Source organism: Parus major, chromosome 2, assembly GCF_001522545.3.
Source record: "Parus major isolate Abel chromosome 2, Parus_major1.1, whole genome shotgun sequence".
Lineage (NCBI taxonomy): Eukaryota > Metazoa > Chordata > Aves > Passeriformes > Paridae > Parus > Parus major.
The window spans coordinates 27,188,915-27,211,334 of record NC_031769.1 but is presented as its reverse complement, the minus strand read 5'-3'; the positions used below and the strand labels follow the sequence as shown (position 1 = coordinate 27,211,334).

Here is a 22,420-nt window from a genome sequence, read left to right as displayed (position 1 = left end):
GTTGGATGACCAAAACAGTACTTCCAAAGCTGTGAAAACAGTTAATTTAAGGGAAAAAAACCCCAAACAGTTAATTTAAGGGAAAAGGGGGCAAATAAAAATTGGTTAGTAATACCTGCTGGGCTCAAGGTACCCTGGGTCTTTTCTCTGACTCTCCTTTTGCTGAGCTGCAATATAGTCAATAAAGCTGAACTCCCCCACTTCTTCAAGCAGTGCAGAAGAGTAAAAGAAACATCTGTTTTGTCTGGCTGAGCTTTGCAATTTATCAATTTCCATATCCACTGCTCCTTGTTCAGCCTTGCTCAGTATCAGGTATCTCTGGAAGTCTCTGTGGGATTGACACTGTCTACAGGAGTAGAGGCCAGGAGGCTGCAGTGACTACATTCCAAAGACCTCACAGTCTAATCAGGTGCTCTGATAAAGTAATCATTTGTATCCCATTTTGAATGAGACCATTACCGAAGTAATTCACACTTCTCGGCTTAGTGGCCTGAAGATTTCCAGCAGAGATGATAGCTGCAGCCTCCCTGCAAGGGTGAGACTCACAGTCCAATGGGGGTTTTCCACATAGTATTTTTACCGGCAGTAGCAAAGCCAGGATACACAAAGGATTACAAAGGGCCACAGTCAAAGAACTTTAATCATATTTTATTTATTTTATGCCTGACCCTGTTGGCTTGGTTCTTCTAGGAGCTGTCATATAGAGTGACAATCAGCAATCAGGGGGTCAGACAGACCACAGGCTATCTAAGCACAATGCTCCCCAAATGTTTTCTTTTAAAATATATTTCCCTAACTACAAATTAAGTTTTCAAACAAAATGCTTACAATGCTTCCTGGGCTGACTTGAGAGACTTGAAAAATGTAGCAAGTAATTATCTGGTATTGCACACAGTAGACCAAAATAAAAATGCCAAGGAATAATTAATAAGCTGCCTCAGACAAAAAAAATACTCAGTGCCAGATTTAATGGCAGCACTACAACAATCCAGCTACAAGGTGTCAAGACCTAATTGAGAAACATTTAGACAAAGCAATTGCCAACTGATGACACCTCAGAGAAATATTTGCAAGAAGAAAAGAGACACTGGATTATTTGCAAGTTTATGTTTTCAGTTTATGCCCTGGACACATACCTTTCAATTTCACATCTCTGTGGAGATGCTTACCCAAATGGAATGTTCAGTGTCCAGATTTTGTCCCAAAAGATAGGGATCTGATAATGTACAGAACTCACAGTTATTACTTGCCATTATAGGTAAGCATTTAATCACCCAAGCTTACAGATAACTCAAAAATAGGGTCCTTAGATAAGACTCAGTCTTGAGGTCCTTACATGAGTGAGTAATCCTTGTCCACAGACCATACCAGGGAAGAACTGTGTGCCAGGTACAGTGTCCAGCCAGTATTAAATTCCTGCTAGTCAAATTAAATTCTGTGTCAACTCTTCAGCTATCTCTGCTAGCTTCTGCATTTGCAATACAAGTGACCTCTCACCTTTCCACACAAAGATCTTCCTGGCAGCACCATTGTCCAAAATGAAGCACTCCTCAGACAAAAGCATAGCCATAGAGAAGGGGTTTTCCTCTGCTACAACAGACACCTTCATAGATCCACTTGCATCTGACACCTAAGAAAACAGTAATTTCAAATTTACACCAACTCTGGCTTTTACAGACAAATTAATTTCCGCTCCTGAAATTAGTATAAAAATCTGCTGCCATTCCTGTATAACTGGCTATATGAAATTTGTGTACTGCTGGGAAGTAAAGTAGACTAATGATTATAATTTTTTGTTTCATTTCATTTTACAACCAATAGAGGGAGATGTAGTGTTAATTTTAGGGAGTTTGTTGGATCCTTGTCTTGCAATTTCTTAAAACAAATCCACTGGTATAAAACTCTTCCACTGGTATAGTCCCTGCTGCCAAGCAACTCACACTGAAGCCAAAGGTACATACACACACTGAACAACAGCATTTGGAACCATAATAAAATAGTCCTACACTGATACTAACAGGTGAAATTTATAACCTGCTGTTCTCTAACTGGAAACTCGAACGGAAGATCTGTTGTAGAATCTGCTTTGTAACCTCTACCACCACTGTAAGTTCTCTTTTAGTTCCAACAGCACTCCATGCTGTCAGTGTTGCCACTTGTTAGCAATTCTTGTTAAGTGATGATGGGGAAAGGAATAAAGTTATATAAGATATAATGTAACTGTCCATATTTTAAACTCTGCTAAGAATAACTAAGTCATATATGACTAATAAAAGTCTCCCTGTTAAAATTAAGAAGACAGGATGATTTAAGAGCAGTTAAGAGCTTCTTTGACCTGCACTGCAAGGTTCTTAGGCCATGCTTAACTTGTTTCCTGAGTAAACAGAAATAAAATCCATTTTTTTCCTTTCAAATTTCCTGGACTATCTTGATTGACATCCTTTGAGAAACTTGTCCATTGGCTGCAAGTGAACTAAAATAAGAGCAGTTCTGTAAATCAAGGCAGAACTCCATATATGAGGAAGCAGTGAATAAAAGCATTACTACTGTTGAGCACACCTAATTGTAAGCATATAAATAAATAACTTACCATATAAAGTTTAGCACTTTTCCTGTTTGTGATATCAGCCAGCTCATCGTCATCATCACCACACTCAGGAAGCTCTGGCTTGTTCCCTAAAACCTGTATAAGAGAATAAAAAATTCAATGCAGAGAGAGAGTAGGCGCTGTAGCATAAATATCTGTACACTAATGTATTGTCACAGTAACCAAATAATTGGGATCATCTTTATATGTAAGACAATCTAAAACCAAACTCATAGCTGACACAAACCTACAGATAATTTTTAAAAACTCTGTCAGATCTCCAGCAACTTTTACCTACAAGATGTCTCTTCTACAGGCCAATTTGCTAGTTGTCTAGACACCAGAAAACACATGCACACATACACATACACAGAGTATATGTGATCCTATTCTATGTGTGTGTTTACCAGTTTGTCTTCCTTTTTTCTTCACACTAACTTCTGAACTGTTGTCAAGCACATCTTACAATTTTTGGAATGACATTACTCTTAAAATGTTTAACAATACTAAAATTAAAACTGTCTGAATGAAATATATTAGCTGAAATTATAAAGTAATTCAATCAACAGTAAAAAATATCAGATTATGAGTTCATTAATTTAAAAGTTACAGATTCTTAATCCCATTTTAAGGGGAAAAATTTAGCTAGGGGCTCGAAAATAATTTATGGTGTGAGAAAACATTTTCTTGCTCTACCACTAGAATATCAATTTTAACACTGTGGTAGTTTTACACCATGGGCAATGTTATAATAACTATCACTACAAGAAATTTACAGAGGTTCATCAAGAATATGTTAGGCAGGTAGTCATTATTAAGTCCTAGTTACCCTTTCTTGATGATCTTTCTTTAATGATTCGTATACGTGGACAGATCCTAAGGTCACACACATGATATTATGGATTCCTGTGAAATTATGTCCCAGAGTGAAGGTAGCAATTGATATGTCTGAGAGACTAAATATTAACATAAAGTACAAAGGCAATGCCAGCCTTCCTGTGAACTTGTGAATTATCTGCATAACATGCTGTGAAATATAATGTGGAGTCAGGCAAAAGTCTTGTAAATATTTGATAACAGGGAAGCCCAGCAAAGTATACAGCTGTGAACAATTTGGAAAGAAAAACAATACAGAATAAATATTTAATGGAAATCTGCCATCTGTGGAGTTTTCTTACCTGGCAAAGTCAGTGAAATAGTAAAATAAAATAAATGAAAACAGCCTTTTCATGTGTGATGTTGCAGTTTAAGCTAGAGAATTTTATCTGAGACTCACTGAAGACAAGAAAGCAATGTCCTGTTTAAGAAAGATGTTACCCATAGCTCTTCAGTAGCTATCAGTCAGCATTTCCTGAACTTACACTACATGGCTGCAGATTTACTACTCTATAGGCCAAGTAGGGCTCGCTGTCCCCAACAGAGTGCCACTCCGTGCTGGTGAATGGCTAGAACAGTGGGAATATGCAGTTCATTGGTACTAATTTCTAAAAATTCCCTTCCTACCTGCCTTTGTAATGCCAGGGTCACAAAATTCCCAAATAACAGGCATACATCTTTATCTGAACAGACACTGAACAAGTTTGAGGGTTTTATAATATTTGACTTTCAGTAACCAATAAGAGGGTAAAAGAGTTATTAAAACTCTCAGAAGTTTGTACTCACTAGTGCTCTGCTTAATTAGGCATTAACAGTAAAAGGAAAAGAAAAACCCAAAACCCCCAAAACCAAAAATCTCAACCAACCAACACCTCCAAAACAAAGACCCAAAAAAACCCACAAAAACTTTGACTTCTGACACAGTTAAAATCAGTGTTTTTGTTTGCTGGGCATATAGAATACCTGTGGCACCACAATTATTTTGCAGCATCTTTGTAAGTCATGCACGTTGATACTTTTCTTTTAACTATGCAAGTGTCATTCTGAATATTTCAAAGCAAATAGTGCCTGTTGGTGTTTGTGAAAGCATCTTGAGAGAAGCGGCCTCCATATTTACAGGAAGGTCTATGTGCCACAGTCTGGCAGCAATTAAAGTAAGCAGGCCCTATAATTTAAAAATTGGGCTTTAAATGTGGGCCCAGCACAGGTTAGATTGTTGTTGCTGTCTTTAAAAGCAAATGCAGAAATGTTTTTCTGAAGTAGATACAGAATGATTGTCAGACTCACAAACCTGGTCTTAGGAAATCTCAGTTCATGGGTACTAACACAGGGAGAGGGGTTTGTGCAGATGCACATATGGGACATTCTGGTTCCAGGGAAACCCCTCCACAACTCATTAAACAGTAACTTGCACAGTAGCTTCTCTGGCCAAGGAGAGCTTCACTGCCTAGCTTCTCTAGCCCTGTGCTTCAGCACAGGCAAACAGAAAATACAAGTTATTATTTTCTGCCATTCTTTTTGTCAGAAGCCCAAAAACAAATGGAGAAGGGCTTTGAGAGTGTCCCTTTCTCCTGCATTTTAAGTCACAGCTGCTTGTAGATCCTGGCATTGTAGGGGACCCTTGTTAAGGACGACAGGATGTGCTTCTCCACCCATCAGGTAAGAAAACACAGGACAGTTGAGGAGGGCTGTGCAGCCAACACAGCTGTCAGAAAATGCCCTGAGCTGAATGACAAGTGGTACCTGCATGTGTTGGTATCAAAACCAGGAGATGATACAAGGATAAATGACCTAAGGCCTGTGAAGGCACCAACTGTGAAGACGTGTAGCATATATACATGTAGATATGTACTCAATATATGAAGTGATGTTCTATGAAATATGTATAGTCAGTACATATCTGTATTGCTAGGAACAGTTTATGCTTGTTTCCAACATGTATTTGCTGCCAGCTTTCTTACAGAATGGAGGATGAGACAAATCATGTAAGGAAAAATTCCGCTCTTAAACACAAAGCATGACAGAATGCTGAAATAATGCTCTTTCCCAAAGAAGTGCCTTCCAGCAAAGTTGTCTTTACTCCTCCTAAGGAAGACTCCCATGCTATGGCTCCACACGCATATGTCTGCATGTTATGACAATTAATAGTTTTATCAGTAAAATTACAACAGTGTTTAAACAACAGTGTTGGCTATTAGTGTTTGCTGTGCTGAAATTGGGTTGTATCATTGCATAAGCACCTCATGGCTGAGCTGTAGCTGTCCAGGGCACCTCCCTTTTTACAGAAAACTCTCATATGATGGATAAAAAGAATGCAAATCACTGACTGCAATCAGGCTCCCAAAGCTTTGCAGCAGCTTTGCCCAATAAAATCACTTATACCAACAGACCATTTGAAGGACACTGGGTCTTCTGATACTTATCTACACACACTTAGTTCCACACAAATCATGTGGTAGCTACACACACAGGACTGTGCTCATATAATCCTCTCTGTACAGTCAGGCTGCTCCTCTGGGTCTTGCCATTCCATGGCCCAGAGTGCTGACAGCCCTAGGCTGGCTCTCCTGCGTGCTCTGAGGTGTGAGACCCTGACTTACAAACATGCCAAGAACTTTGACCCACAAATCCACCCTACACACCTGGAAATAGCAATGCTCTCTTGGGCACACAAGACAACCTAGCCACACTTTTCCCCAGATGCCCAGCCATACTGGCAAACTTCCAACCTTACATCTCATAAATACACAGGTGCACACACAGGCCTTAAAACTGCTTTTTAAACATTATTATTATGTTTATCATATTATCATTATTCACTACTACAGTAGCAGCAATAGAAAGAGTAATTAGGGGATCTGAAAGCACATCCATGCCCCACCTCCTCTATTCTTTGGGCTTAGCATTGTTTTAGCCAAAGTATTCATTAACTCCCTATCTTTAGATCTTGTCTGAAGGCATATAACAGGAAGTCAGTCTGCATTAATCTTAAAATCTTGGGGTTTTTAAGTCAGACTTTTGTGTTGACATTCTTAGGTTAGTACAAGAATACCATTATGCAAACCAACAGTACATCAGTTCCTCTACAATTGCCCAAGTTCACTCTTGTGGTAAATGCAATGTAGCTTACACTGCCTGTAAAACCTGTTTCATATTTGCATGTGAACAAGCTCCTCTCTGTAAATATTCTGCCCCCCCTCAGATAAGTGCAAAATACTGAGCCAATGCTATTACTCAGAAGTGAAACTCCACCCTTAAAAAAGAACCAAAGAAATCACAGAAAGAAAGTTTTTAATCTAAAGGAATGTGACAAGGCAAATAATTAAAATAAAGTCATTAAAAGAAATTTGGCAAATATTGTCTTTGTAACTGGAGAAGCCAGCTCTGCATCACAAAACAGGTGATATTGATTTAATGGGAGCAAGAAGTTTAAGGAGTTCAGTGAGGCTGAAAATCCACCTAGGAAAACCATACCTGAACAATATGTCAAGTGAAGGTTAATTAAGAGAGAAAACCAGTGTTATACAATTTAACTTGTGTACACTAGCATTGTGTTTGATTTTCTTCTTCATATACACACTTTGGGTTAGGTTTCTGGGTCTGAAATGGAACTGTTTGTTGTGGCTGTCATCCCAAATATCAGATCTCAAAACCACTCAAACTCCCATCTTTATATGCTAAGATCAATAGCAAGAAAAGCAAGAAATTTACATTACTTAAAGCTGTCTAAATGACCTGACATTTTATTACTTAATACTTCTGGAAAACAGTCAGGGTAGTAGCTCATCATTTGCCTTCCTGTATGCTGTGACACAAGCAAGTATATCCTGCTCCACAAATTCAAGGTACACATATAGGCTGTGACACAGAATAAAGCCACTGTGCAGGACTGCAGGTCTGAACAAGAGACACAGTATGACTTCACAGGTAGATAAAAGGCTTAAATTTTTATTAACCTTCAAAGCAGAGAAGAATGTTATAAGGAACATCTATCTGAAACAGGTATTCTCTCAAATATGTACTTGAGCAGGAAAGAATCCATCAGAGAAAGGAAGGAATGAACGTGATGCAGGCTACTAACCAAGGCTAGCTGACCCTGGGTACCAGTGCAGAGGATCATTGGGTTTAGGGTTTCACTGCTGAAGTAACTAGCCACAGTTTAACTTCTAATTTTTTGGGGGGTTTGGGGTTACAGGTTCCTCTAACAGAGCACAACCACTGCTGAGGTTATTCTGGGCCAGACAAAAATGACTATTGGCATTTGTCAGGTTATGAATAACCAAATATGCTTATTTTACTGGTTATTGTAACCTGGAACTCTTCCCATCAATTTAAACAAACATTCATTGTCTTACAAAAAAATTACACTCCCAACAGGAAAAACTTATCCTTTCACTGAACTGCTCACAGGATTTCTGCCTGAAATGGGCTCTTGCTGCAATTCCAGCAACAACAGATCTCAATACATGCTCACCTTGAGCAGACAACCTCTCACTCTCCTGAACACAGATTGAAAATAAGATGGAAACAGCCAAAATGCACTGAAAAGCAGGCAAAAGGATGGTTTATGCTAACAAGTAGTTCAGGCATGCTGTTAATTTCTGGGCGTCCACCATGTAATTTATCAAAAGGACTTTTTGGCATTAAGGTCTAAATCTGATCTGTATGAATTCAGATTGCTATAAAACAGCAAAACACATCAGCTGATCATGGCACTTTTGATGCATAAATTATGGCCTACATTTTCAGCCAGTTTCTGTTGTCTCAGGAATTTCAAATGCAAATCATAATTTTTTCAAAGCTCTGTGCTCAACTGCCTAAAAATAGGGCATTAGGCTTTGGCAGCTTTTAATAAAACATTTGCAACTTTTCAAATCTGTCTGATAATTTGAATATAAAGCCTTTACTCACATGATAACAATAGTCTAACATTAATTGTCTGTTCTGTGAAACTGGCCATGGGTAACATGTTCACAAAAAGGTGTCTAGATCAGTCTTGAGAGTACAAATTTGATTTTTTTGATAGTCTGGCTCAGAGGTAAAACAGGCTGCTTTCTGTCCTGCTGGGACTGCACAGCTGGCAGTATCCAAGCTAGTTATTTACCTGGAGGCTGGGTGTGCATGAAATGAGGAAATCCCCAGCCTACATTATCTTCAAATACCTGGCTTTTAGGATGTCTCCAGGAGGAACAATGATCCCCTGCTAAAGAAACCAGGAGAGTGAATGGCAGTAACTATGAAATGCAGCAGTCTTTTTCTAACCATTACTGCTGCTGAATGAACATGGGAGAGCTGAACTGCTCAGCACCTGCCTGCCTGCACCATAATTAAAAATGAACTAATCAATCACCTCCACATCTTCTTTGCATTTATACTGATTTTTTCTACCTAAATTTTTAATCTCACTCCTTTGCTGACATCATCCTCTGATACCAGAAGTAGTATTAAATATGGGACCCAAAGCCTGCAGAGACTTGCACATGCACTTGAGATGCCCATTTTTTCTGCTTTATTGGAACATAAATTGAGGCACTGACTGAAACCTTGCAGCTTTGCAGAACTCTGTTTGAAGGCCTTGTGGATAAAGTATCTCATGTGCTGCGTGACAGTGCATGCTTATGTGTTGGATAATAATGAAATAAATCAGTAACTAATGCCAGCAGGGAGCCTCAGACATAAAGAATATTTATCTGATAAAATCCACAACACTCTCAGCTTTTCATTCCTTAAGTGCCTCCAGTTTTGCAGCTGATCCCAAGGCTGTAGCTAGACCATACCAATACAGGAGTGAAAAGAGGAGTGTGGCAAGCATTCCAGGAAGCCTGAGCTGGAGGCAGCAGCCCATGATCGGCGGCCAAAGATCCTGCTGGAAAATCAGTGTTCCCAGGGGATGCACAGCAGTTGGAAAAGCAGCAGGCAGCCTTGATACACAGCAGCATCAGGGTGAGCAGAGGAGCTGCAGCAACATGTTTCAGCACTCAGGCCATGAGAGGGGAAGGTAGAAAAAGCTACTCAAGGTATTGGAATATTTCTGCAGTGAAACGCTGCCTGTATTCACAAGCCCAGCATTTCCAGTCTCATACAGCAAACAGACCAGATATGCCAGGGGATCCTCTCTGGTGTGACACCAAACTCCTCAGTCCAAGACAGAGCACAGACTGAGCTCTAACGTTCAAGAAAGCAATTCAGAGAGTATTTTGACAGATATTCTCTGATAACTCCTGCTAATGCTTAAAATAAATTAAATATTAATTAGCAGAGAGAGAGCAAGAATGTTCCTTTCACGTGGTTGTCTGGGAGATAGATCCTGCTTAACTCTTCAAAAATAATTTCCTCCTGCTAGTTTAGGTGCCTTTCACTAACTGATTTACATCTTTAAGTTCCTACAAGTCCTAAAATTTTGTGTAAAGGAACCAAATGTTCAGCTATGATTTGCAGTTCTTCAGAGTTAGAAGCTGCAGCACTCATTACTGCAGTACTTAAATCCATCCTAATTTACCTACCCTTTATTTTAAAGGTAAATCCAGATAATATCAAAGGCATAGGCAGTTGTGTAAGCAGAAGACCTGGCCCCAACAGCCTGCTCTGCAGTACCTGCAATAATTATATTTACAGAATGTATCAGCATCACACACTGTGATGGTGAATATACTGAACTGATCCCCCAACACATGGGATGGTTTATTCCATACAGCTTCACTCTGGCCCTAACTTGAGAGGACTCTCATTCCAGTTTCACATGGGCAGGACAGGGAACAGCAATCTGTGCACATGCAGAGTTCTTTTAAAAAAACTCAGTAAAACAATCTACAATGTTTTTCTTCCCTGCACTATAGAACTTTCACTAAGGAAAATTCAAAGGCAATCTTGCACACAGATGCCAATTGCTCTGCAAGGGGCTGGGAGGAGACAAACCTGCAGAAAAAAAAAAAAGGAAAAATTGTTGTAATCCTCCTCCCTGATGAGACCCCTCTGTCCCACCCCCCGTGGTGAGAGCTTGCTCGCCTCAGGGCACAGGCGGCGGAGGGGGTCCTGGAGTGGATACAACACGGACTCAAAGTATCTAGACACAGGAGGCTCAAACTTGCTGGAGTAATCCCGGGTTTATTGCCTGTAATTCCTCCGGGGCAAGAGAGAGAGAGAAAATGCTCTGGGTCTTATCTCTTATACCTGGGGGCAGGGGTGATCAGGGGATGCAGGGAGGTCACAGCCAATGGGAAGGGGGAAGGGAGAGAAGGTTTTCAGGTAGGCACTAACATTACACAAACCAGAGGTGGGTTTAACCCTTGGGAGGTACCAAGATTTTTAGATGCACTACAACAAAAAATAATATCCATTCAAGGTGCATTTCTGTTAAGCAGATGTAGGATTCCAGGAACAGACTATCTCAGTTTTTTATACAGCAAAGAAAATCTACCCTTTCAGGTCTTCTCCATGAAATACCCCTGCTGCAAGCAAGTGCCTTGAAGTAAGAGCTAACAACCCCATGTGGAGATAAGTGCTAACATCTCTTGTCTTGGGCCTTCTCTTAATTATGCTCATTTAATAACCGAAAATTATAGTACTTTTTCACCAACTGATTTCTTGATAGTATAGCACAGAAAGGAAAAAAGCCATTACAAACTGTATTCATATTTGAACAAGTAATTATAAGATTATAATTGACTTACGTGGTAGCCCTGCGAGCACTACAGCTGCTAAAGAAGGAAACGTAACAAACATGAGTGTCTTTCTCACTCACAAGAATGCAAACAAGACACATTATAATCTGATTGCAAGCACTTCCAGAAATCATTAGAATCTTAGAAATTCGCTAGAATACCTAGTTTAAAAGCAACTTTCCTAGCATAAGAAATTAGGTTTTCAACCACCTGCTAGTAGAGCTGTTCATAAAGAAGTTAGCTCATGCCATGCAGTATGATACACCTGAACATTTTCTTTTCTGAAATTAACTTCCTAATGTGAGCACTGAAATTCATATTTAGAGACTCAATTAGAAGCCTGGCTTTCAGGTGTGTTTACCACCTGCAGCTCCTATTCAGTTCCCTGTCATTTAAGTACCTGGCTTCAGGCAGCCAAGAAGCTGAAAACTGCAGCTTGAAGAATGTTATGGGCAATTCCCAATGTTTAGAAAGATTCCTCTTCACCAGCCTCTGCCATTCTCTGGCCAAACCCCTCTTGATCTTCTGCATGGGTCTGGGGAAAACGCTGGGCCAAATGCTCAGCTGGTGCAAAGCAGCTGAGCTGTATGGGAATCCAGGATATGCAAGTTTTGACTGAGTATGAGTTGTGTAATTTAGTAATTTAAATGTAAATTTGCATCAAGAAAAGGGACTGTCCTTAACAAAGGAGATAGGGCTCCAAAGCTATAAAGAAAACAGGACTCCTGGTCTGACAGCTTGAAACTGGCACCCTGAAGGGCAAGGGGTTTGCACTTTGTACCTACATTCACAGCCCATCATAAAGCTTAATTAAACACTGGAATGTTTGGTAAACTGCCACTCCTCAGACTGAACAGGTGTTGCTGTGAAAGATGCACAGTCATATGTAGGATTTTTAGCCCTGTAGGTTTATTCCCCTGGACTATTTTGAGCTGTATCCAACAAACTCTTACTGCTCAGAATGACAGGACCCAAATTCTTGTTAGCACCTGCATATACCCAAAATCACTCCAGTGAAGAAGCATATCCATCTTCCTGAGGGGTGAATTTGACCCATAGTGTTAAAGCAGCCTGAGAAAGCTGTCTGTTCATTTAAGTAGCCAATGCTACTTATATGAAACTACTAATAGAAACTACAGCTCATAGTTCTGCTATTTTCTGTGCATTAGCTTTCTTAAGTCTTTGCATTCTCATGCAAATGCAGTTGATTTCTCTGTGTGCCGGTCTTACTGAGTTTTTGCACTGGGGTCTGGTACAACTTCTATTGTCTTCAACCCTCTCACAATGCATTCATTTTCCTTTGTACAATTGTACTGTTCAATACTGCCACTACCCTGGGACTGAAATTCATTTCTAGTATTTATTTCACAAAACTCCTTGGAATAATGTATATTTTTTTCCAGCTGTCTAAATTTAGATAATAAAAGACATTACTTTGGTCTACATATTTCCAAAGCCATAGATAGGACTTCATTACTTTTCATATTGGGCATTTTTTTGGTCATGAAAGGTCAGGCTGGACCCTGACAGTTACATGCAATTCAGAGCTTTATGCACATGTAGCATTTGAGTAAATCTGTGTACAAGCTACACGATTAAACAATTGTTTAGTCCCTAACACATGTCTGGAGTTTGTAGTCCACAAAAAGTTAAAATAGAATATTATTCTAAGAAGTTACCCTTCTTCCTCCTCTTGCACCACCTTCACTCCCACTGTTTATACAGTGGAGTGTATAGTACAAATTTATACAAAACAAACAAACCTCCCCATAGCATGACTTGAGTTCATAATACAACTAAGAGCAAGGGAAAAAGAAATGTAAATGTTGAGAGTAGCAAGAGCAGTTTTTGCTTTTGCAGAGTTGTGATGACAGATCCTGCTCTTGCTGGCTCTGGGAAAGGAGCAGGTACCAAACCGGTACCTTCACCAGTGGGGAATGTGCTGCTCTTCCAGCCTGGTGTAATGATCCATGTGACAGAGCCAGGGACTGCAGGAACCTGCACAGCTCCTTCAGAGCAACCTGTCCTTGACTCTCACACCCACTTACATGTAACAGCAAGCCTCACATTTTCCCACATACCTCACTGTGCTCCACGTTGTTCTTGGAAATTATCTTTGCTTTGTAAAAAATAATTTTAAAGGGTTTGAATTTAATAAAAAAGGAAGGAGTGATCCTGCTCTCTTATCCATATGGGCAGACATCTATCCAATTAATTTAAGGATTACTGGAGCTTCATGTTTTCAACGTGTTTGCATTATTTGGGTCTCTAGAGCCTCTGTAACTTGCATTTGCAATGGAATCTATTGTCTGTGCTCTTGGGATTTTATTCACAGGGCAGAGTCAGCATTGTGTAGTACTGCCAGTCCCTTTCCACCTACAAAGGTAGAAAGGTGTGACTAGCTGTAATATGATCACACCATTCACACGTAGTATTTATTCACACCACAGGCAAAAACAATCCTCACTGAATACTGCGACATTCAGGAATTCTCATGATTAAACATTGCTTATGGGCTTTAGAGAAAAAGCAGCTTTAGAGGAGAAAGGCAGCTTTATCAGCAAGAAGGAAGAGGTTCCTCCTGTTGCTCCATATTTACAGCAGCTGAATCTTTACCTATGTATTTTTAAAAGTTGGGACCCACCTGTTGTAAGGGCTCTAGAATGCTCACACAAACAGGCACATGACAACTGCAAATGCTGAGCGAATAAAAGTGACGAAGGAATGTTTAAAGGCTGAGGGGTGATTCCAAAGATGCATACTAACAAGATGATTTTCTTGTGATTTTGGACCTGTCACATTTCTCAGGTTTCATTGTTTTCAATCATGAAAATCAAAAACCTTTACAAAACAACAAGTCTCAGCAGTATAACCCGCAGCAATCATATAGAGCTGCAGTTTTAAGGGAGCAATTTGTAGGGGAACAATAAAGCAATTCTATGAATCAGACAGGCTCAGAGAAAACAAGCATCTTGAAAAGTGTTAGCTGAACATGACATGATTAAGTAGAGGGGGCAGATGCAGGCTTAACACATAGTTTAGGTAAAACTCAGTCTTTTTCATTGTCTCTTATACCCTACAGACCAACACAGCTGCCCAACATACTTGAAATGTGTCACAGGGAGATGAGTCTATTTAGACAGAAAGTACTACCAACATAAACATATTTTAGGGTGTCTAATATTTCAAATTACATAATAGAGGGAAACAAATAGACTTTCTCCTCCCCTCTACTTCATCTCTAGAGTTATGATATCAGATCAAGAGATTGCTGCACAGTGAATGGAGGATTGGATGTTTTGCATCCTTCCCTTGAATGACTCAGAACTGAATGCTTCTATGCTTCCTGCTTTACTGCAAGCACCTTCACCTTGCTGCCTGACTAGAAATCTTCACAAATACAGTAATTTCTGGTTCCTTGTTTCTCCTTGTTTGCCATTACTCCACAATATTAAATAACAAGATTATGGGAGACCCTTTTTAAAATATAGCTTCTCCAATTTTGTTCTCTCTTGAAAATTAGAGCAGAGATTCAACCTAGAGCAAGAAAATTGCCTGTCCTGAACATACCTGCCTATCAGCGATCCCTCTGGCAACTAAAAGCAGTGCTGTGAGATCTCTGCCTACCACTGCAAGCAGTGCAAAGGATGAGTATTAGTGTCAGCACAGTGAGCCCAAGGGGGCAGACAGGGCTAGCAACAGATGCTAGAGGATTTTGGTCTTAGGTTATCTTTGAAATAATATATTTAATCTTCCTTGGGGAAAAAAAAAAAAAAAAGTGATGGAGGTAGCTCTAATCCTAACACGGTCACTCTGCAGCTACCAAACTGAGTTAGCATTGCTAAGATTTGTTTTTGGATTGGACCCATGAAAGTCAAAAAATTCCTGTAACACAATTTGAATGTTCAAATGTAAGATTCAGCAGAATAGGTAACTATTCAGGTGTTTATATACAAAAATGAGAGTAGGGTTGGCATCTGGTGATTTTTTTAATGTTCTGTTGAGACAGCAGCGATTTGTCCAAGGTGGTCTGTTTCTCTTTTGATTTCCCAAGGTAGCAACCCTATACAGCACTGCTTCTTTAAATCTGCCAGTCACTGTCTCACCTGAAGTGCAAACATGGAGGTGAAGAACTTTGATATGCTTGCATAGAAAGCTTCTGCCTTGTCTTCACATCAGACTTCTAGTGATCCCTGAACTTCTGCAAGTCTGACCTTTCCAGACACGCTGCATTTACATAGTGCAAGCACAGGATGGTCACTGTGTGTTCCCAAGTGACCTGTAGTAGCAGATGAAAAAGGGCTTGCTGCTGTCAAAACAGCTCACATACCCAGCTTCTAGCAATTCTCCTTTCCCAGGGCAAACAAGCTGTATCTTGCTGGTCTGCCACAGCAATTCATCCTGTCCTACAGCAGCTCCAGACAGTTCTATCCCATGGGTAAACTCAAGCAGTGCAGCCTGTTCCCATTGCTAAAAATGGTAGCTGGGAGCAGGTAACAGCCCTTATCAGACAAGAACTTATCAGACAAGTTCACCTCACCCACAGCACCACAGCTCCCAGCAGGACAGTGGACTGACTGGGAAACACCACCTCATCACAGCATTGCTGCCTCTGCTACTCCTACAGCAGGACAGACGTGTGGCAGGGTTAGCTCAGCCAGCCTGTATCTTGCCTCTGTGGTGGGGTGCAGGCACAGAAGTCTTGCTTTTCTGGTAGGGAGTCACAACTCCGTGCTTATGGAGCAGGAATAAGATCAGTATTGGCTCCTTCTGCTGGTACTCAGGGTGGGTATGTCAGCCCCTGCCTGAAGCTTCTACTGGCACTGCATGAACAAGTTTGGCCACTGATATGGAAGCAGATTTGTAGCTCACAGGAACGGGAATAATTCCTGACATTTCTCAGAGGAGAATAATTTTAGAAAATCTCCTTCTGATTTCAGTGGCATACTGGATGACAAAATGAATATTTACAGTATGTAATTATTTTCCCTACAAAATAAATCAACCATTTTCTAAGAAAGCTGGAGATGCCAAAAATCCACCCTTCCTGATGTGGAGGGAAGAAACAAACACAATGTTAGCTCAACAGCAATTAGCCTGGGAGATTGTAACAGCAAGTTGAGACAATTTTGTGGAAGCAAGGAGAAATCCAAACAAAGAGTACCAGGAGGGGATACAATTTGAGCAGGAATAAGGATTAATAACTTTTATATGTCTGTGAGTTTAACTACCCTCCTGACTTATTAGTTGCACATTTCAGAGTGGACTGGCTCAGCCACAGCTGAGCTGCAGACCCTGTTATGGAAGCAGCACTTAAAAAAGCAAGACTAGCACGATGCAGACTGGAAGATAAACCCTGACTGCAGACACACTCACTCAAACTGGGCTCATCACAGTGGCAGTAATAAAAGCAATCAATCTAATTGCATTGAACTACCATTTCTGTTCCCTCTATATTCAGAATCCTAAAAAAATAGCAGAAATTTCTTCATACACTGCTGTGCAAGTGAAGAAAAAATTTATTCCCTGATACAACAACAATTCACTACAGGATCAAAATGCAGCCTTGGTGTTTTCCTGCTCTTAATCAGGTGCCAAGGTTGCTACAAAACAACGGTTATACACAAATTGAAGTCTGCCAGGGGCAAGGGCAGCATATCCTTTCCCCTCAGAGCCTATGGAGGGGGATGGCAGCCTGCAGCTGACCTGCGTCCTCTCTGGGGTAGCACGTAAGTCCAATTTGTATTTGCACTGTAGCCAGATAAGAGGAGCAAAGGGAGCTGTTCTGATCAGTGCTCCCAAGTCACACAGGAGTGTATCAGAAGCTCTGTTCAAGCCTCCAGTGGTAACCCCAGGATGGGCCTGGCAGCAGCAGCTGTGGCCAAGGGCAGGGCCCCAGTGCCACCTGGCCACAGCAGCAGCAGGATGCAATCCAATGCTGTGATTCAAATCAGGAGCAGGAGGTTGTTCTCTGATTGTCATGCTGTGCTCTTTTAGAAAGAGTTATATGTGTAAAATATGTGCCGCATCAGAGCCCATGTGGAAAGTCAAGTACAAGGAAGTAAAAAGCCAGATAGAGGATTGTTTGCTTGGGTTTTTTTCCCTCTTCAAAAATCTCCAGTACACTGGGTGCCACCTCCCCTAATTCTGAACACAGCCATATCTGTACTCACATCTACAGGAACAAAGGTCTTTTGCAAGCATGTGGACAGTCCCCCCAAAGGGGTCCCCACAGCCAGCATGGCCATGGGCTGGTGGCTCAGCACCTGTTTTTATGCTCAGGCACTAACTAGCTATGACTCTGAATGAAAGCACCACAAAAAATAATTGCACTCCTGCATGCACCATTAGCTTTACTTCCTGAACTTAATCTGGAGTTCAATATCCTAGTTGTACATATTCCATTTTATTGAAGGACTGCTTTGTGATCCTTCTTCCTTCTTTTTGGAGAATGAATGAAAGAAGCTTAATTTAGGACACAGTACAAATGTTTTTATTAGTGTGCAGCCTGCAACAACCTGAGTGTTTGTTAGGTTTTAGAAATCTGAAAAATCCATAAATTGGGAATTTTTTTCCACTCTACTTTGATCAGCTTAGCTATGACATCTAAAATCTGGGGATTTTAAGTAAATGGTTAAACTTTCTAAACATATAAGGGGCTCTCTGGGGTTACTAGAGGCTAGGTGCATATGATCTTGAAATACAAGCAGAAGTATGCAAAGCAGTGTGCTTGGCCCCCTGCATCAGTATGCAATTTGCTACATTCTTTTACCTTCTACACACAGTAATTCTGTGTCTTTCTTTGTTTGGTGCTGTCCCAGACAGATGTTCCTTCCTCACACAGAGCTGATAGTGTGCTTTGGTGTGAGCCATGCTGTTAATTCAGTCACTGTACAGCTAACTCAATACAGCAAACATCTGTACTTGTAAAAGTATTCTCAGATGATTAAGAGTGTCTTAGAGTGTAATGCCCAAGTAACTTAACACTGCTTGGATAAGGAAGGAAAAAGTATAAACTGGCCTACTCTTTCTCTGTCTTCCTAGCATCAGCCCACTCTGATTCAGTTCCTGAGGTGAAAAAACTTTTTATTCACAGCTGTCAGCAACAAGTTTGCACATTACAGTACCTCTATGAGCTGGTCTGGCTCACCCCCTTCTTCCACAGCAATTAATTTAGACCTTCCATTTCGTTCATTGTCCCGAATGCCAACAGCAACCTGTGTAGCCTTCAGCCGCTCGTATTTATTGCATGATGAGCCACACCACTGATAGATTTCCTGAAAAAATGAAAATGCACACACATTAATTAGCAGTAGGATTCAACACAGCAAATTCATGAAATTAATTTTATTAATAATTATCCTACTGGATCTAAACCACCAGAGCATCAGAATTACTTTCTAGAGAAAGTCGCTCAATCATGTATATATTTACAGTATCTATGACATAGTCTCAAACTGTACCAGGAGAGATTTAGGTTGGATATTAGGAGATATTTCTTCATGGAAAGGGTGAATAAACATTGAAATGGACTGCCCAGGAAGGTGGTGGAGTCACATCCCTGGAGATGTTTAAGGAAAGACTGGATATGGCACTCAGGTCTGGTTGACAAGGTGGTGTTCAGTAGAAGATTGGACTCGGTGATCTCAGAGGTATTTTCCAACCTATTTCATACTGTGATGCTGTAATATGCAAGATATTTATGTAATACAATTTAGCTTCCATGTCTTAGGAGATCAGTTGAGCTCAGAACAGCCAGAGTTTTGGGTTGACCGAGTTTTATCCCAATTACATACAGAGCTTCAGCTAATTAAAAAACCAGAAACTCCTACATTTGCTACTACAAATTTCATATATGTCAGCTCCTCTTCTATGGTACTTCAGCTGCGCTGGTACTCCCCTGTGTCAAGAAACAAATTAATTTCAAAATCTCAAGGAAGATCCTGATTGTATGTGTTACTAAAGTACAGTTAGATCTTTCAATCTAGTTTTTATTTTCCAACTTTTGCAGAATGCATCATCTTCCCAGGGCACCTCTCAGGAAAGGGAGGCACCAGAACCAGCCTAAGACAGGTCACCTGATTCAGCCACACAGACCAAGGACCCCCGGTTTTGGCAACTCCCATTATTCATCCAGAACTTGAGGCATTTCAGAATAAAGAATTTAGATTTCAGTCTTGATGAAAATTACTAAAAAAAGGCTGCAGAGATGCTAGAGGCTGGGCTGGAAGGAGACAGTCCAAGAAAATTACTCATCTTGGATGGTTGCTCCTCCCACCTTCTTCTGCAAGAAGGTAATTTGATTCTTCACATGATTCTGTCAAATAGCTCAAATAGTACAGCAATAAAGGTACACAGTCATTTTCAGCTTTAAAAAGGTTCAAGTGGTTTGTGTTCATCTGCAGTGCCAATTTTAATCAGAGGCTTCACAGAACAAATTACTTGGGCTTAGTTTTATGTTGTATATACAACTGTATAAAACTTATATTTGAGATGAAAATATGTCTCATAAAAAAAAAGAAAATCAAGTTATTTCTGCTAACCACAATGTTAAATGACTTTAGCATTACTTGAAAGGGTGGTTTGAGGGATGAAGCACAGTTTCTCAGTACTAGCAGATGCAAATTTTTAGGAGACAGCTAACATTGATGGCATCTGCATGCAAACAGCACTAAGTTACTAAAAGTAACTTCCAACAGTTACTTTTCACCAGTCTGGACACAAAAAACCCCCACAGTGAGACCTCAGTGATCTCACTGTTCCCTTCCCCCCTTCAAAAGCATCTCTCCAAAGACAAAGCTGTAAGCTTCCTCAGAATTACACTGCAGATTCACAGAACTGTATCCCTTCCAACTTGCAGATGTTATGTAATGAAAGCTGTGAGGTTTTCAGCTTGCCTTTAACAAGTTGGCTATAGGCTTAAATTAAAAAATTGCTTCTAAGCTCTGGTTTAAATACTGTCAGTTTACCAAGTATCCAGCATCTGGAGACATAGCTGGTGTCAGGTCTGAACCTTATCTCACACCCAACTTTCTACATTTCCCCAGGAAAATAAAATATCTGTTCATACTTTGGGAAATAATTTTCAGAAGAACTGAATGAGTAGAAAGTAAAATGTTCCAATATGAGCAGACTTTTTTAATACATTTGTTATCGCAAGGCACTGCTTCCACCCTTTTCTACCAAATTCATGGCGACTTTCCACAACACAGACTTCACAGCATCAATCTCATCTTGGCCTACATCCTACTAATTGAGCTTATTTGCAATTACATGAGAAAACAGGAGTAACTAGAGATACCACAGCAATAAACAGGAATTCTTTATTTCCCACAGTCTGTGGAAACAATAAAGAAGTCATAGAACTAGGGAAAGTGGTAAGACAGCTATTGCCTTCATCTCAGTGTTGATGTGGCAGTTGGTAGAGATTGCTCATGTGAAAGGTTAGGTGTGTAGTTGTACCCATTGGCCTTCTCTTGGTTTTTTGGTAACTGGAAATGGAACCTCAAACAAGTAGTTGCATCTACAAAATGAATATTTTTGCTGCACTGACCACAAAGGATATTGTGAGACTTGCCACTGCGAATTACAAAGACCTTTCCTTCTTGGGCAATAAATTCACATATTCTTTTCTTAGCATCTCCTAAAGGCCCCACTGCACCCAAGTTACTCCACATTCACACTTTATTCTCCCTGTCTGCCTTCAGTCAGCAAGTGACTAAATTGAACTCTCCTCTAGTCCACAGGCTTCAAATTAACTTGAAGAAGGAGAAGGACCTCTAAAAACCCACAGTAATGGATTTCAGATTTTTAAATTTGCATGTTTCATAATTCTCCTTATGGGGTCCATGTGCCAGGTTTTCTTCTACTGCATAAACCATCACTTGAATCAACAAGTAGTGTCTGAAAACATTCTTCATCTGGAGACTCACAAGCTCCATCTTAAATGGTTATTTGAAAAATACTGATTTTAAAAGTTAGAGAAATAAGAATCTGCTTATTTTAGCACTAGAGAGTAAAGACACTATTCTTTACTAAAAGCCTGAAAGTTAAACTTCATGTACTGTATAATCAAATAGAAGGATGTGAGCAGCTGCAAGTCATGAAAGTGTCCCAAAGTATCTAATATTGTAATGTATTTACTATGATCACTAAAATATCTTAAGCATTCAATGCTAGAGGCTTCCAGAAACTTAGATTTTATTAATTTTCTCTTCTGAACTAAAATAATCTCATTTTTAATGTATCTAATTTTGAGGCCTCACGGTAGAGAAGCTGAAGTTTTCCTTCCTGATTTAACTTACCCATTTCAACCTCTAGGCAGACTCAGTTTTTCAACAATTAAAACCAGAAAAAGTTTTAGAAGTTAAAGCTACTTCTTGAGAAAGCTAATATTTAGATCTGGATTTACTTAAAATACAGTCAATCTAACCATATTCAGAAAAGTCACAGAGCTTTTGGGTTGTATTTTATTATTCATGTATTTATTTTTTTAGAGATATCAAGTTCTCAACTATGGGCAAAGTATGATATTTAGCTTTAGCTCACTCACTACTTTCACAATTTCCTAGCTGTACTACACCTTCACTATTTTTAGGTTTGTTTTGCTAACTTTATTTGGAATTGGCAGGTTGACAAAAAATGTTTCCATTAAAATGAAAACAGACTTCAAGTGTTCACTCCCCTCAAAATAAAAGAGCTTCATTCATCAGTAATTCCTGTGCCAAGCCCAGTTTATTTTCAGAAGTTTACACCAGCAGTATTTATTTTTTTAAATGTCTTAAACAGAATTCTAGGAGAGATCCCCTATATTAATGTCTGTTGATGTCAATACAGTTATCAGATCACAGTGGGACAACTAACAGCTGAGGGCGAGAAAACGTTACCATGGATAACATTATAATGTGTTCTAATGAATAACAATGACCACTCTAGAGCTCGAGTGAGGTTAGGAAGGCAAGCTGGGTCCCTGCCATGCACACTGTGGTTAGAAGGAGCTCTCTCCTCAACTGCAAATTTTGGGGACACAGTTTGGTCTTCCACTCATAGAGTGTCACAGTTCACTGCTCTTACTCCTAATAACAGCTTCTGGCCTGGAGACTGACCTTGTGCAAATCACATGAGATTTCTATAGCACATTAAAAATGACCCAACCTTTAGCTTCTGTACAGGAGCTGTGCATCAGGATGATAATGCATGGCTCATGTGTAACCCTGGGCAAGAGCACCTTGGCACTTTTCCCTGTATGGAGGGGGACTGTGAAAGTACACCTCCCGCTTCCTGCTCCAACCCCAAA

At 40.0% G+C, this 22,420-nt stretch overlaps 1 protein-coding gene across 1 annotated transcript in view; it reads right to left on the bottom strand.

Annotated features, from left to right (window-relative positions):
* Nucleotides 1-22,420, bottom strand: part of SCIN (scinderin) — a 48,164-nt gene that overhangs the window by 11,725 nt on the left and 14,019 nt on the right. The window contains exons 4-6 of the mRNA XM_015618686.2: nucleotides 18,252-18,401; nucleotides 2,591-2,683; nucleotides 1,498-1,630 (exon numbers count right to left, since the gene is read on the bottom strand). Coding sequence (XP_015474172.1) covers nucleotides 1,498-1,630; nucleotides 2,591-2,683; nucleotides 18,252-18,401 — 376 coding nt within the window. The remainder of the gene's footprint in view (nucleotides 1-1,497; nucleotides 1,631-2,590; nucleotides 2,684-18,251; nucleotides 18,402-22,420) is intronic.